General features: G+C 44.6%; 1 protein-coding gene across 7 annotated transcripts in view; it reads left to right on the top strand.

Moving 5' to 3' along the window:
• The window catches only part of Foxn3 (forkhead box N3), a 382,814-nt gene extending 367,153 nt beyond the window's left edge, over positions 1-15,661 (top strand). For all 7 annotated transcript variants that reach the window (XM_031356754.1, XM_031356755.1, XM_031356753.1 and 4 more), the window contains one exon: positions 8,967-15,661. In XM_031356754.1, coding sequence (XP_031212614.1) covers positions 8,967-9,516 — 550 coding nt within the window. In that variant the 3' untranslated portion in view covers positions 9,517-15,661. The remainder of the gene's footprint in view (positions 1-8,966) is intronic.
• Positions 15,662-16,294: the final 633 nt, after the last annotated feature.

Below are 16,294 nucleotides of genomic sequence, written 5' to 3'. Positions count from 1 at the left end.
GATCTGTACTTCGCATCTCTTCATACACTGTGTTATTGTGTTATGGCGTTGTGTTGTATTGTCGTGTTTTACAAGACCAAGAAGCTGTTGTCTTTTGTCTCTAAAACTGTGACCTTCAAAGGTAGCTTCAGAACATAGTATAAAATTATGTGTATTGGGTGATGATGGCCCCTTTAATCCTAGCTCTTGGGAGGCAGAGGCAGGCAGATCTGAGTTCTAATACAGTCTGCTCTACAGAATAAGTTCCAGAACAGCCAGGGCTACACAAAATCCCTGTGGCCGGGGCCGGGGGATGGGGGAGATAAGCCTCAAGGCAGGAGAAAATATTAAAAGGTGAGGTGGAGAAAGGATCCAAAGAAAGCCATCAGGAAGAGCACTGAATCTCTTCTGGGCCTCCTGTCCTTAGGAGTCTTTCTTTGCCCAGCTCCTCTCAGGCCCACGGATCAGCATCCACTGGGGCATTCCTTTATCTGATCCTTGGTGCTGGCTAAATGTCTTTGAAAGGCCTGGGGGTTCCTTTCTTCCCCCTGTATCTGAAATCCTCAGCTCCTGCAGATTCTGGGTAGGATACTAAATGTGGGAGAGGTGCAGGACCTTTCCTGTTTGTGTTTTGCGAGCTCATGATTGAAAGCTGTGTTTATCATTGTCACCTTGGGTGTCACCATAAGACAGAAATGCTGGAGTTGTCGACCCCAGGAAGTGGCAGCTCCTCAGCCCTGGACTCTTTCCCCTTGCTGCCCCTCAGATGGGACTCTAGGGCTAAAAGGAGCCTTGAACTTTATTTCGCAGATGAGATTCAGATAGAATTAGGCTGGGTTCTATGACAAATGCAAGAAAAAACTACGAACCCAAAGTTCTGGCTTCTGGCCTTCTTCTGGAGAACTTGACCCTTGATAAGATGGAGTTCCCTAGGCAGCTTTAATGAAGTGATTCTCTGCCTGCCTTTCCTTAACATTCTTCTTCAGACTGGTGTGTTTGGACTCGCTCAATACCCCTACCCCCACCCGGCCAACCTTTATGTTTTGTGACTGTTTTGTCTGATTGAATGACCATATACCACATGTACACAGTGCCCACAGCTAGAAGAGAACACCAGATCCCCTGGAACTGGACTTACAGTTCTGAGAGCTACTTTTTTTTTTTAATAATTTTACATATAATCTACCACCCAATGAAAACTGCTTTGTCCTCTCTGTTAGGTAACTACAATCTAATTTTTTTTTTAATTCAAAAGGTTTTGATACGCATAAACAACATTTTGAAGGGGGTGTTTGTTTGTTTGTTTTGCTGGCTGGGCCAATATGTTCTTCCAGCATGATCATTGAGGTTCATGTAGTTGTGACTGAGTCATTTTTACTGCTGTGTGAGACTGTCCCACAATCTTTAAAAAGGAATTTTGATCATTTATGGTCACTTCACCAGCCCTTGATCCTAAATTTTTTAGGAAGACTTGGGCACGTCAGTACGTGCCTTTAACTTAATCCAACACTAAGGTGGCAGTGAATTCAAGGCCAGACTGGTCTACATAGTGAGATTTTTAAAAAGAGAGAAAGAAAAAAGAAAGAAAGAATGTGTTATAATAACACTAGATCCTGTCCAATCCTACTTTGCTATATTTTATCATTAACAATCCTTTAATTTCATCCCCCAAAAAAGATTCTATCACCTTAAACTTACTGAAATTTTTTCTCTTTTTTCTTTACTATGATGAGTTGCATAATTAATTTGCCACCTCTACACCACACTTTCATTTCCCTATGCTTACTGCGTTGACCCATTGCCTTTAACATCTTGCTGGAGTTGGTACGCTGGTATCCTAGACGAGGATTTGCCATTTTGTTTATGCCACTGTCTCTCTAGCTCCATCTTATCTGGTTTCTGTGTCAAGATTCTGTTAGCCTAAAATTAAATTGAGCATTCACTTTAATTAATCACACCCCCATCCCTTTCTGTATGAAATCTAAAGTCTTATTGCTGAATATTTGATGGAGCTCATTTGCAAAACAGTGTGGTGCAGGCGTTATCCTTACTGGAATGATTAGTTGTCAGTGGAATCTGTGTAGTGATTATATGCTAAGTTGGGCTTGGTGTTTCCTGTTGAGTTACTGTGGTTACTCTGGGAATCTGTCCATTTTACCTAAGTATACAAGGATCTTGGCATAAAGTTATTCTCTGTGTTTACTATTCTTAAAATATCTTTCATAGCTATATTCTGGATTTTTTGAAATTTCATTTGTATCTTTTTGCTTGCTAATATTGTCATTTTTCTCTTCCGAAGTATTTTTTTTTTAATCTGATTAGCCCTGTTTAAGAAGGATAAGTGTTTTTGTTTAAATGTATGTGTGTATGTGTGAATCACATGAGTGTGGTTCCCACAGAGACCAGAAGAGGGCATCAGATCCCCTGGGGCTGAAGTTGCAGGTCATTGTGAGCCACTGCCTGGGCGCAATGGCCTGGGTACTCCGCCAGAGCAGCCCAAGTGCTTAAGCACTGAGCCATCTCTCCAGCCCCTTCATTGACTTTGCTATCTGTTTTCCTTTCTTTTTCTCTTCTGTTTTTCTTTGTGTAGGTTGTATGCCTTTTTAAACTCTTTCTCTACGAAGTTGTACATTTGAATTTTCTGCAGACCACAGCCTCGTTGCACCCCATGGTCTTAAGTAGTTTCTACTTTCCTCTTTGATTTTTTTCCATGACCCACACACATTTTTAGAAGTATATATATGACTTTCCAAACCAAAAAGGAGCAGTAGCCTCTTACTTTTTAGTTTCCACCTCAACGTTCACCAGGAACTTGAATGCACACTGTCGTGAGACTTCTTGGGAATGAGACCTTGAGGCCTAATCTGAAAGTCCTACCACATATGGTCAAGTATGGATAGATAGTATGTAGTTTGGTACAAGTCAATTTTTAAGTGTTTCATGTATGCTTTTTATTTTTAAAAAGTGTCTTTTCCATTGTTTACATGTTTGTGTCTGTATTGACACAGTTTATACAATAACCTTTTGTGTGCGCGCGCACGCACACACAAATCTTACACATGAGAAGCCTGGTTGGTGCTGAGAGTGATGTGTCAAAATCTCCCTTCATCCTATGGGTTTGGCTATTTTTTCTTGTAGCACTCGGGCTGTAGGAGATGTGTTTTGAAGCCATTTTATTGGAAGTACTCATTGAGAACTGCTTTATCTCCCAGCTTGATAGAACATGTGTAGATTATGAGTAGTCCGTTATAATGGCGTGTGCCGTAAAACCTGCGCTTTTATTTCCCGTGGCTCCAGCACCATGATCCAGCTCTTCCACGCTCTCAACCTTTCTTTGTCCTTTAGCTTTAGGTTCTAACCTAAAAGGTCCCCTGATTAACAGCATAGTTTGTTTTTTATTTTAAATCCACACTATCAATGTCTACACTTCTGGCTAAATTTGTACAAACTTGTGTTTATCCCCAGAAGATGGGAACTCCCCACTTTTCATTCCTCCTGTTTGTGGGTTTGGAAGTCACACATATGTTTCTCTTTTATTGTCAGTCTTAGAACTTTTTTTGTTTGTTTGGTTTTTTTTTTTTGGTTTTTGGTTTTTCGAGACAGGGTTTTTCTGGGTAGCCCTGGCTGTCCTGGAACTCACTCTGTAGACCAGGCTAGCCTTGAACTCAGAAATCCGCCTGCTTCTGCCTTCCAAGTGCTGGGATTAAAGGCGTGTGCCACCACCACCCGGCCCCAAGTAACATTCTTAAGTTACTTTAGTGAGAATCTGTGGTTAAAACCTTGAGCTTGGGTCTGTTCCTGCTGCCAAGGTCTAAGCTGACGGGTGTTTTTTCTTTCATCTTGAGAATGTTGTACACTTACTCCCATTTGCTGCATTTCCTGTGGTCATCTGATGCATCTCCATTCCCAATGGTATGTTTTACATTTCAACAACTCTTTGTTTCTCAGTTCTTGAGCCTTGAGATGGCCAGCCATAGTGTCTTGCCTCGTTCTGGAGTAGCTGGACTGTGGATTGCAATGCCACGCCTAGCAGGCCTTTGTGGTTTGGGATAATTGGTTAGGTTATGTTGGTTAGTTGGCTGATTTCTTTGGGTTTCTTGTGACCTTAGTTGTTTGTTTCTTGGCTTAGCCTTTTTGATTTGATAGTGATAGATAAGCATAGATTTCATTGTTTATCCCGATAGCATTTATTAGCTGTTTGAATCTGTAAACGGGTACCTTTCTTCATTTTCTGATCTAGAAAATTCTCAGCCATTAATTCAAGTGTTAAATCTTCCTGTGCTTTCTTAACTGAAAGTCCAGCCCAATTTATGTAAATTTTCTTGTGTTCAGGTTTTGGTTTTTGTTTGGTTTGGTTTGGTTTTTGAGACATAGTCTCATATTGCACAGGTTGACCTTGTGCTCCCATATAGCACAGGTTGACCTTGTGCTCTCGATAGAGATAAGGATAGCCTTGATTTCTAATCTCTCAGTAACTACCCAAGAGCTCGGATTATAGGCAGGTATTTCAAATATGTGTTTTGGAGCCTAGAGCTCATTCATGGGTTGGGCAAGACTGTCTATGAAGCACCAGGGATCTTCCCATGTCCACTGCCCCAGCACAGGGATTCTATACCGACTCCACAGCTCCTGGCTTTTACATAGGTGCTAAACGAGCTCTGAAGACCCAGCCAACCCCATCAGCACCGACGCCCAGTTTTTCCACTCAGCCCACCCCCTCCTCCAGCACTCCTATCTCCTAACCATACTCAGCTACCGGGTATATAATTTATTTTTCAGTCTTTAAAAGAGGGTCTTGTGGTATAGCCCAGGCTGGCCCAAAGCTGACTAACCTTCTGCCTCAGCCTCCTGAGCACCAGGGTCACAGAACTGGTTATCTCCTGTGGCTCTTCTCTTGTGTATTTTAAATACTGACCTCATGCTCTGGTCAAGTTGTCTCAGCATGTGTAGTCTTTGTAGTTCTGGTTCTTTAGTTGTTTTTCTGTTCCCTCTCCAGCTTATAATAGTGTATTTCCCTTGTGCTTAATGGTTTTTAAAGTGATGAACCTAGGTTCTGTGCACGCTAATTAGTCGGAATTCTCTGTGGTTGGATTTAAAGTGCGTTCTTCCAGAGAAGATGTGCTTTTCGTCAGCCTGGAGGGACGATGTCCATTTTAACTCCCTTGGAGTGACCATAAAATCCATGAAGCCGACAAAATCAGTTTTCCATCCCCGCTTCCCTTTCCTCCTCCATCAGTCTGGGCTCTTGCCTCAGTCCTGGGATAGGCATTTATTCCAGGGAACGCCTGGCTTCCTGATTGACCCCATTGTTCACCTTATTTTTAAACTCTCCATCTGTATATAGAGGTTGCAAAGGGTGGATGTGTGTGTGTGTCTGTGTCTTCGAACACTTGTCCTTGTTTTGTTTGTTGTTACTGTGAACGAGTGTGCTAATGTGCTTGTGTGCGTGTATGAGTACGGTGCCCATCCAGAGAACAGTCCCACTAGGGTTCCCAGGATCACACTCAGGCTGTCAGGGTGGCAGAGCAAGCATGGGTTTGCCAGCCCTCCCCTTATTATCTAGTGAACCCAGAATACCTTTAAAATCTGTAGCTGCACAGGATCTAGCACCTTCTGTGTCTAATCAGAGAAAACCCCTCTACACGTGCCGCCTGGTCAGAAGCACAAGCCTCTAGCTTGGCCTATCTTTCCTGATGTGGTCACCTTTGTAGAAGAACATTGCTTTGCCTCAGGTCCCCTACTTCCATGATCCTTATGTTAATTCTGTCTGCTTTTCCCATTTTGTCAAGGGAATGCCAAAAGCCTTGGGAAGGCTACGCTTCCAAAGGACAGCCAGTAGGTTCCATAGGTAACCCATGGGTTCCAGGTAGCCTGTGCCATTTAAGTAGGAAGGAACAAATAATTAACTGTAGGGAAAGCAGTAATTGGCGTAGCCTACACCTCAGCTTCTTATTACAAATGTTGATCAGTTTTGGCCTGAACAACTGCGAGGTCTCACTTTCTTTATTTCCCATGTAGTCAACAAGAGAATAAGCAACTGGTTTGCGATTCGGAGCATGTGGCTACGTTGGGCCTGTGGTTTGAACTCCTAGGGGCCTGGTAAAATCAGGTGGCTTTCATTTCTGCTAATCCATGATCACTGTGACTTGAAAATTCAGCCAACGCTGAGACACTGCAGGCATTCTCACTATATCGCATGTTAATTTGAATGAGTGGTTTGGGGGGTTTGGTCTTAAGGAGGAGACTGTAGCTAGAAATGCACTTTCCGACATGTTCAGGGTAGCTGATTTCTTTTTAGCATTTGGTGTCCTGTAGTGTCAACCCCTGCAGCAGGAGGCACTGGACACCAGCTCAGTGCAGCTGGCCTATGCCATCCTGTGTCACATGGCGCCAAATTATTAATAATAGAAGGAGCTTGTCACTCCCTGCAGAGTTTGGTGTGTAATTTATGGATTATAAACCCGTGCTGAAATCTCATAGAAAGTTAATTTCATTAAGAATGAGGTCCGGCTGTATTCCAGGTCTCACAGCCTAAAGGTGCACCAGTGTGCCTGTCTTCAGCCAGAAAGTCCTGGTTGTGTTTGTGCTGGTTCTGTCTGCACAGCGCACGCACATCCTTCTTGGTACTTCGGGGAGATGTTCCAGATGGACTATCTAGTTTTGAGAACTAGCAAGACGAGTTAGCACTCCACGTGGGAGGGGTCTCAGGACTCTGCGTCTTTGTTTATTGTTTATCCATAGAAGGCTGAGCTGGGTGGTGTTCCAAGCCACGTGTGGAATGCTGTCATGGGAGACTCTGGGTACTCCCTCCCAAAGCATAGAATCCAGGACCGTGAGAAACCCCTCTCTTCTGTCCCATTATCTACATGGGTTCTCCAGAAGAGGTATCTACGTAAAGCTATCAGGCTTGAAGCCTGTCTCTCATGGCTTCCTTCCTGGCATTTCTCCATTCACCCTCAATGTTTTCATTAAAAGGAAGGAAGGAGAGAAAGACTCAAGGACCACGGCCCCTCAGCCAGACTCACTAGCCAGCAAGGCGGGCCCTCAGCCAGACCCACTATCCAGCAAGGCGGGCCCTCAGCCAGACCCACTAGCCAACAAGGTGGACCCTCATCCTGCTTCCTGCCCCAGCTCCTGGTTCTCCTGGTGTTTGCTCAGCCATGGGCCACACTCTCCTGACCTGTGCTACTGAGAATGGCCTCCAGTCTGGGGCTATTATAGAACATAAGGATATGGAGCTGGGAGATGCTCAACAGGCCTGACAACCCAAGAGTGATCCCCATGACCCAGGCAAAGGGAACAGGAGAGAAGCACTCTATAAAGGTGCCCTCTAAACCCCACATGCATGCCCCCACACAAATATCATTCATTCACACGATGATTTTTTTAAAATAAGGGTACATAAGGAAATTGATTTGTTAAAACCCAATCATTGCTCAGTTCACTTGTCCAAATGTATTTGGACTCCCTAAGAAACTGTTTCATACTTTAGTAGAAGTTTGTTTTCTATTTCATAGTATCTGTGCTCAACACAAAAAGATCAGGAAAAGCACAGGTGGAGCATAGGCTTTTATCTGCTCTTGATAACTATTGAGAGCTAGCTGTACAGTTAATCACGTTTATCTCTGTACCTGCAATACTCTCCAGGAATCTGTGCTGGCCATGTTTGTGCACCCAGTGTACAGCAAGAAAGGAAATCTAGAGGATGAGGGTGTGGAGAGCAGGCTCTAAGGCTGCATGCTGAAGCAGCCCACGATGGGTTCTGGGTTCCTATCCTAGGACCTCACTTTGTCTTTCTGCTGGATCCCCTCATCCTGCTGGCAGAAGGAGAAGGAAACTCTTCAGGCGATGTACACAGAGGCTGTGGGAAATAACAGAGACCTCATGGTGGGAAAGTAGAGTTAGGAAAATACAGCGAGCAACCACAGAGAAAGACCTCTGAGCCAACCTGGTGCACTGTCGCCATTTTGCATCATCATTTTTGCCAGAATATTCCCTTCCCCCCAGGTTCTTCTCTCTTTGGCTATAAGTAACCCTTGCCTACTGCACTCATCCACCCCTCTGGCTTCCACCTACCCTGAGCATCTGCTGTATGCCAGCTACATGAGGAAGGCAACAGAGTGAGGACAATCACTCTTCCCATTACAGTGAGGAGACAGGGTGGTCAGTGGCCTCCCAGACATAAAGATACACAACACAAAAAGCAATCCAGGGCATGAGGGTGCTGGGTAAGCTGATGTGAAGTTCCAGCAGCAGGGAGCCATGTTTTAGGTAATTGCAGGAGAGAGCTGGTCCAAGTGGTGGAGCTAAGGACTTATATTTCAGTTTCAGTACCAACTCCGTCCTACTCTGTGGCTTTAGTAAGTCACTTCTTAGCACTAACTTCTGATCCAAGTAAAATAAGTTAAACATGATTATGGGCTCAGTGGGGCATCTGTTTGGGGGGGGGGGCTCAAGAAACAGTAACTTACCGGCCTCTCTTCCATGATTCAGCCTTGATGTCTGCTTTGTTAGCTGCTCCCCAGGGTCCTCTCTGAAGGGATGCCCCTCTCTCACATCTCAGCGATTGGCAGATTGAGTGGACGACTGCCTTCGGAAGGCAGGCTCTTTGCCACGTGTTGTATTTATCCTTCTGACAAATGCAGCAGTTCCAGGAGAGAACATACCATTGTCTCTGTGGTGCCCAGCCAGCATCTACTGGCAGTGTCTTAACTCCACAGTGCTGGGGCTGGTATGTGAACGATTCTTGTGCCTGTAACCTCAAAAGTATTGTTTGAACAACTTGGACCGAGGAACAGGTTTGGTGAAGGTATCATTGGGAGTGGGGAGGGAAAACCAGGAAAGGTAAGACTAAGGGTTGGAGCCCCATCTGCAAAGCTCACGCACATGTTACCCACGCCTCCGAATTGCTAGCAGGGTTTGCAGAAGCCCAGATGCCCCGTCTTCCCCAGAGAAGATGTAATTCATTGTTCCCTCTCTGTCTACAGGAGTAGCATCACCAGTTGCCGGATGCGGACTGAGAGCGAGCCACCATGTGGCTCCCCAGTGGTCAGTGGCGACCCCAAGGAGGACCACAACTACAGTAGTGCCAAGTCCTCCAATGCCCGGAGCACCTCTCCCACCAGCGACTCCATCTCTTCCTCCTCCTCCTCCTCAGCCGACGACCACTATGAGTTTGCCACGAAGGGGAGCCAAGAGGGCAGTGAGGGAAGCTTCCAGAGCCATGAGAGCCACAGTGAAACAGAGGAGGATGACCGGAAACCCAGCCAGAAGGAGGGCAAGGATGCCCTGGGGGACAGCGGATACGCATCCCAGCACAAGAAGCGCCAGCACTTCGCCAAGGCCAGGAAGGTCCCTAGCGACACACTGCCCCTCAAAAAGAGACGCACAGAGAAGCCGCCTGAGAGCGATGATGAGGAGATGAAGGAGGCGGCCGGTTCGCTCCTGCACTTGGCAGGGATTCGGTCCTGTTTGAACAACATCACCAATCGGACGGCCAAGGGGCAGAAAGAACAAAAGGAAACCGCAAAAAATTGAAACAAGTCTCTGATTTGTTTTGAACTTATGGCCATTTGGTTTCAGCATGTCAGGAGATTTCTAATGATTTGTGGCAATATCAGCAATTTTTTTTCTTTTTCTTTTTTCCTTTTGTTGGTTTGGTTTTCTTTTCTTTCTTTACTTTTTTTTTTTTTTAATTTGCCCCCCACTCCTTTGTTTTTGGACCCTTAAGAATTTTCTGTTTAAAGGAGATTGAAGCCATAGAAACTCATATTGACCCTCAGCCGTTTTACAAAAGCTTTTCTTTATCTGAATACAAAAACCGAAAGAAAAAAAAAGCCAAAATTAACCATTGCTTCCTGCAGCCTGTCAGAAACCTGTGGCTAACCCCACAGGGCTGTCCACATTAATGCCACAGGAGCGTCACGCTCCACCTAAGAGGCACGCAAGCAGACATCACTGCTCAGCCCAACCCTTAGGTTTAAGAAGTCAGTTGTGTTTGGAGTGAGGCTGGGGAGCAGCTGCAGAGACTAAAGAGCCCGAGTCCCCTAGGAACAGATTATCCGCTCGGGGTAGCCCCATGCTCTGGCCCTGGCATCCCAGCATACGGGAAATGCCGTTGGCATTGCTGTGTGGCGAGCCCAGGGCCTGGCTGCCAGTCCTCTGTGTTTGTTAATCTTGAGCCTGGTAACATCTCCCAAGTTAAAATTCCAGACTGTTCAGGTATGTTAGGTGTCAGTGACTGAGGAGGGAAAACAGGGATCTTTAGAGCCATTGATAACCACTGAATTCTGCTCTATGTTAAATTAAAAAGACGTTCCAAAAGCCATAAGCCTGAAGGTTGGTCCTGTGTGTGTCACAACTCAAGGTGATGCAGAAAACAGGCTGTGCCCTCTTAACTGCCCAAGGAAAAGCAATCATGCCCAAGAAATGACAGTAGCTGTTAAGAAAGGAAAAATGGTATAGATTTTTTTTCCTCCTAAATAATCTCATCCAAGTTTGGGGGGGGGGTGCGCTACAGAAACTGCCATTAGTATTATGGTGTCTTTCTATGAGGTTAAAGACACGTTGATGGACTCAAAAAAAAAAGCAAAAACATGACAAACAATACAACTCCTGTACTGTCCTCAAAAAGGGTTTGCAATTAATATCAGTACTCATTTTTGCAACAAAGAAAAAAAGAAAAGATCAGTGATTTTTCACATTCAGCCAGTGTAGCCAGCAGAAATTTCTGATCCACAAATGCATGGATTCCTTTGAAGAAAAAAAAAAAGAAAAAGAAAAAAAAATCACAAAAACAAACTTTTTTTTATTCAAAAATAACAAAGTTCTTGTAAGGTAAATAATGTATTTAGCATGAAGCATGGATTATTTTCATATAAATATAGAGAATAGAGAGAAGACTATGCCTCTGATTTTTAAGCCCTTAAGCTTAGAGGCCCTTGTTCTTTTTCTTTCTTTCTTTTTCCTTTTCTTTCCTTTTCTTCTTTTTTGTTGTTGTTGTTATAATTTTGTTTGTTTTTTTGTTTTGTTTTGTTTTTTTGTTTTTTTGTTTTTGTTTTTTTTTGAAGCAGGTGTTAAAGGTTTAACCTTCTTCAGGGACAAAATTCTGACTCTTGGGGAACTTACTCTGCAATATAAATTATCTTCATGCTCTGGTAGGGGCTTGGATGGTTGAGCTCTGTACTGCCTTGTCTGCACTCAGCCCCGACCCCTCTGATTCTCTACTGAAGAGTGTGTCCTTCCCTATGTCTGTATGTGTTTAACATGACGCAATAATTCGAGGGCAAACTTAGTGTGTACGATAGAATCAAGAGAGTTACGGGATGCTTACTTGAGGAAAATCCTTACCGTGATCTGGTTCTAGGAAAAAGGCAGTGAATAATTATGCAAATTCGCCAGAAGAAGGGGAAACATGCTAATGGGCCTTACTGGGTGAGGGTAAGAGATGGGTACATGGGTAGGAGGAAGTACGCTGTCAAGGGGTTCGATGGAGCAGCCCCGAGCATTCTCCTGTGACAGTGTGACTTCACAAGGAGCAGGGGGCTGGCCATCTCTGCCACCTCGGCACAGTAACCATCTTGGGACTAAGACCACCTAGCTAGTGAGAGCTGAATAACAACCAGACCATGTCACACAAGCCAGAAACTCCAGTTACCTTTGCCAAAAAAAAAAAAAAAAATTGAGGTCTAAAGAGAAATCCCTAAAACAATATGGCCTCCCATCCAAATGGAGGGAACTTTTAAAAACAAAAACACTACAGTGGCTCAGGGTCAGATGTCTGGAAGAGAGAGGAAACTAAAGTGACCTTGAACTCTTGAAACAAGGCAGTGGTGGGCCTTTAAAACTATTTCCACCTGTCAGTACCAGGCACCATGGCAACCACGAGGTACCATGGCAACCACCGCAGCCTGGAAGCACAGGAGCCTGGGAGGTTATCTGGTGCATTTCCCCCTACCCAACCTGAGGGCAGCTTTTGGGTGGGAGGGGGTCTCCCACTTTAGGGCAGGCTAGATTTACCCCCACGTGGCCTGCAGCCTGGGCTCTCTCAGTATGGAGGTTCAGGGTTAGATGAGAGCACAGGTATGTTCTCCACAAACCTCTGACACCCTACAAGCCATCCACAGCTCTGGAACCCTGAGCCACGCTTTGGTTTCTGCTGTCACCTTACCAAGTCCAAAAGTCCCCACCCCCACCCCCAACCCCAAGATGTTCAAATTCAGACCTGAAGGTAACGGTAAGCAGTCGGCACCGTTTCTGGCAGGGGACTTCTTCCGGTGAAAACCCCACACGGGCTGTCTCCCCTCGGTTCATTTTTTCTGAAGGGGCAGAGGCCTCTCAGAGATGGCAAGATGCAGTGTGTGTGTGATGTACTTTTCTGATCTCACTGAGATCTGGAAAACTATCTTATACAAGTGTGTTCTGAACCCCAGAACCACTCCGTTTGCATAAATACCTCATCGGGCAGCTTTCTAAGTGTTATTTTCCTGAGCCTCCCTTGGCACCTTTGTTGGAATTTTCTGGAAGACTTGTTGGGGAAATTTTAGTAAGGGTACTTTTTTTCTATTTTCCTTCTGTTTTGGGCGGCATACACATTATGCATAACCAAAACAATGGCTCAATTGTGTTTTACTCTGTATTTTGACTGTTGAGGCGAAAACAAAGTCATCAGTGTGTATGTGGCTGTCTGTAGCAAAGTCTGCCGAATGAGGCTGTCCGTGTCCTTAACAAGCCAAGGGGCAGGAGGCACCCTCTCTTTCCCCTCCCCCAAGAGCAGTAGAGAATTTAAGCACAAGCCTATTTGTGAAAGAATATTTTGCTTAAGTGTAATTCACTTTAGTGTTGGACTTCCTTCCCAAATGTCAGGTGTTCTTTTATTTTTCAACCTAGCCTGTGTATCCATTAGTCTGACAGATCACCTGAACATCCTTAAAGGGATGTGTTGTTGGTTTTTTTTTTCCTTGCATTTCTCCTGTGGGGAGAAGTGGCAGTTCATGTGTCATTCCAGTATCTCACGGACTCACATGGGTTGGGGGGAGGGCAAGTGGGGAACTATAGCAATATTTACAGATGCTTTGGGGACACATCAGCACCGTGACTTTACAACTACTGGCTGTCGGCCCTCTGACACACTTAAGAGAAGAGAGAGACTTGCTTTCTCTTCTTAGGTGATACTCACATTGACATTTTGATCCCGCTCCTGACAGTCTTTCCTTGTTCTCTAGTACTTTTTGGAAAGGGTCTGCACCATACATATTCTTTTCTACTCTCTTACCAAGCTCCTACTTCGCTCTGCATCTCCAGTCAATATGTTTTTCAAGAGTTCTTTTAGTAAAGCTGGCTCTCTGAAACTAAAGTGGATTGTGGTGTAAGGAAGCCGTGGTGGGGATGACCAAGGCAGGTCTCCATCGTGGGGCTGAGCCTTGTAAGGAGAAATGGGTTGGTGCCCTTTTCCTTAGAGTCATTAGCGCGGCTAGTGCCTCCTGTTCACAGCAGTCCCTACCACGGAGCTTTCTTGAAGGACTATTGCATTCTGTGACGCCCGGCAAGAGGCGGGGTCATTTCAGTGCCTAGAGTCCCAACACAGCAGGCCCATGTGCAATGTCCCAAGGCACCAATTTGGGGTTTTTTTTTGTTTTTGTTTTTGATGCCACTCCAACCTCTGGACTCTCCCTTGGGGGGTGGAGGAGTCTATGACATGATGCCAGAGCCAGAGTTAGGGACAAGTGATCGGAATGGGAAGTTTTCCCTTATATGGGATTAGACTAAATTCAGTGTGGTTTCTCTTTCCCCTTTCAAACTTTATTCAGGTTGGGACTCATTTCTTTCTGGTGGATCACAGCTGCCCAGATGTGTAGATTGATTTCTATGTTCTATAGAGAAGTCCTTTTCTCTCATCTTCAACAGGGTTTTTATTTTATTTTATTTTTGCCACCAAGAGAAAACATTGGAACATGTGTCCCTTCTTGATCGTGACTTTCCAGTGTTGACAGTTCAGTTCTTTGTGTTGTAGGTCCCAGCCCACCAGTACTATATCAAACACTGTTAGTCACATGATGCAGCACTGTGATCTAATTTAAATAATACTTTTTTATTATTTATACTACTATATATAATATACATCAACACTTTTGCTATATAACCTAAGTCATAAGCCCTTTTTTTGGTTACCTGTCAGACTCTAGACTTTGGTTTCTATTGCAGTTAACACAGTTACAGAATTGTAATGGTGTCTTGTTTTTTTGTTTTGTTTTGTTTTGTTTTTTCTTTGTAACGGAATGTGTAAATCAAAGTATATACATTGTGTGGTGTTCCTGTTTCTTGGGATGTCATGAGGAGTTACACACAGCATTCAGTGTTCTGTATAGACCTGCCCACCTTTGTGAATTCATCTGTAAACTCCTCCTCCTTTGAGAGCTTGCCAGCCATGGTGGCTAACTCCCAGTGTCCTCTCTCCTGCTGGCTAGTCTTGAATTAAGCACAGACTCATCCACTCGGTTGCTTTATCATGAATAATGGGTGTGACTTGGTCACTCTTCTACCCTTCAGCAAACAAGTGCTAGCTTCACTGACCAAAAATTAAGGAAGGAAAACACCATTTTTAAAACGATCCACCTTTTCATGGCCGAGACGGATGTTAGTCTACGGTGCTGCTGCCTCGTGCTGTCGAGCCTCTGGAACGAGCCCGCTGTGGAATGACCATTTCTGACTTGCTGTGGGATGCTCACAAGTACCCTTGCTGTCTCGTTAGTATTGGAATCAAGACTATTTGGAATCTATACAGCAGTGTTCCTCCACTGTGTTTCATTTGCAAAAGTAGAGAACATGCCTTCTCCGCTCTTTTGCAAATAATTGATACTCCATATTGGATTCTCAAAAGACTTCGATATGGTGATCCTGTCAAACCTAGAAATTGTATTATCTTTTCATACCTGACTTCCCCATTTCTCCTGTTTTAGAGGAAAGAGCACACTTTCAGTTACAGACACAGTCACCATTTCTAGAGTATGTGTGTTGAAGCCATCCAAGGTCAAAGCTGGCTCAGACAGACCCACTCCATCGTTCTCACTGCCTGTCCTGCCATGGTGAACATGGGGGAGAAGAAGAATCTGTGTGTGTCTGGGAAACAGCTACATAGACTTTTTTCTTTTTCTTTCTTTCTTTTTTTTTACTACTCTGATTCTGTAACACTTCTGAGTTTTGTTCTAATTTTACAGAAAACAAACAAGACCACAATGATGAAGCAGAAGACCACGAAGTTTGTAGCTGAATCAGGGTCACCTGACCTTTCCTGGCCAACAGGTCTACATGGCCAAATTAATTTACAAGAGTAATAATTTCTTCAGAAGCCAATTTTTTTTCCCTGTATTTCTGTACAAAACTGCCAATATCATGACCAGAAGGGGAGAACCATACAGGAGAGAGGGAATGATGCTCGGTGGTGTTTGCATTAGCCTAGAGCAGCGAGCGCCGTGGGGATGGCTCCGTCAGCCGAGCTCCAGGGACTTGGTGTTGCTTGGGAGGGATCCATACAGCATTTTGCGTTCTTCATGTGTAATCATATTGCCAAAGACAAACTACTTCATCATTTATTGTAAATAACACTTCCCCAGACCTACCATAACGTTTCTGTGATGTATTGTCTTCCAGTTGCAATAAAAATGACTGAGTTGCATCAATTGAAGATAAGCATTGTGTGTTATGTGAACAGTATCTCCATGTGCAGGTAGGCACTGAGCCATAGAAGTGTGTGAGTGTGTTTGTGTAGCATGTAGTTTCTACTAGCTCGCTTTAAGTTCCAGGGCGGGACTGGGGGGTACCATGCTACCAGCCATTGCCCTGGTTCCCTTGGATCCACAGATGAAAGACACACACACACATTAGCTTATTTTTAATATGATCTTTAGCTGAATGGCCAGGCACTTCTAAACCACCCATGGCTAACGTGCCCTTACCTTCACTCCCAGCTCAACACCTCTGAATCTGCCCTCAACTTAGTTGCCCAGTTACCTTCTCCTTACCTTCTTGCTCAGCACCCTAAATCTGCCCTCAGCTTGTTTGCATTTCTAATCTCCCGTCTGCTACCCAAGGTCCAGTCAGGGAAGCAGCCAATGGCCATTCCACCCAAGATCTCACATGGCTGGTGACTCTCCCTCCGAAGCATGGTGAATCTTCTTTCCGGCTCCTGTGTCTACTAGTCTACCTTCGGGGATCTGGAAGTCCCTGCCTCTTCCGCCCAGTCATTAACTGCTAGCATCTTTATTGATCAATCAAGAACCATTGGGGACCAGGACCTTTAGTGTTCACACACAAACAT

The sequence above is a fragment of the Mastomys coucha genome, unplaced genomic scaffold (genome assembly GCF_008632895.1).
Source record: "Mastomys coucha isolate ucsf_1 unplaced genomic scaffold, UCSF_Mcou_1 pScaffold6, whole genome shotgun sequence".
NCBI classification, from domain to species: domain Eukaryota; kingdom Metazoa; phylum Chordata; class Mammalia; order Rodentia; family Muridae; genus Mastomys; species Mastomys coucha.
Note: the sequence above shows the minus strand (reverse complement) of the source record. Positions and strands in the feature narration are given on the sequence as shown.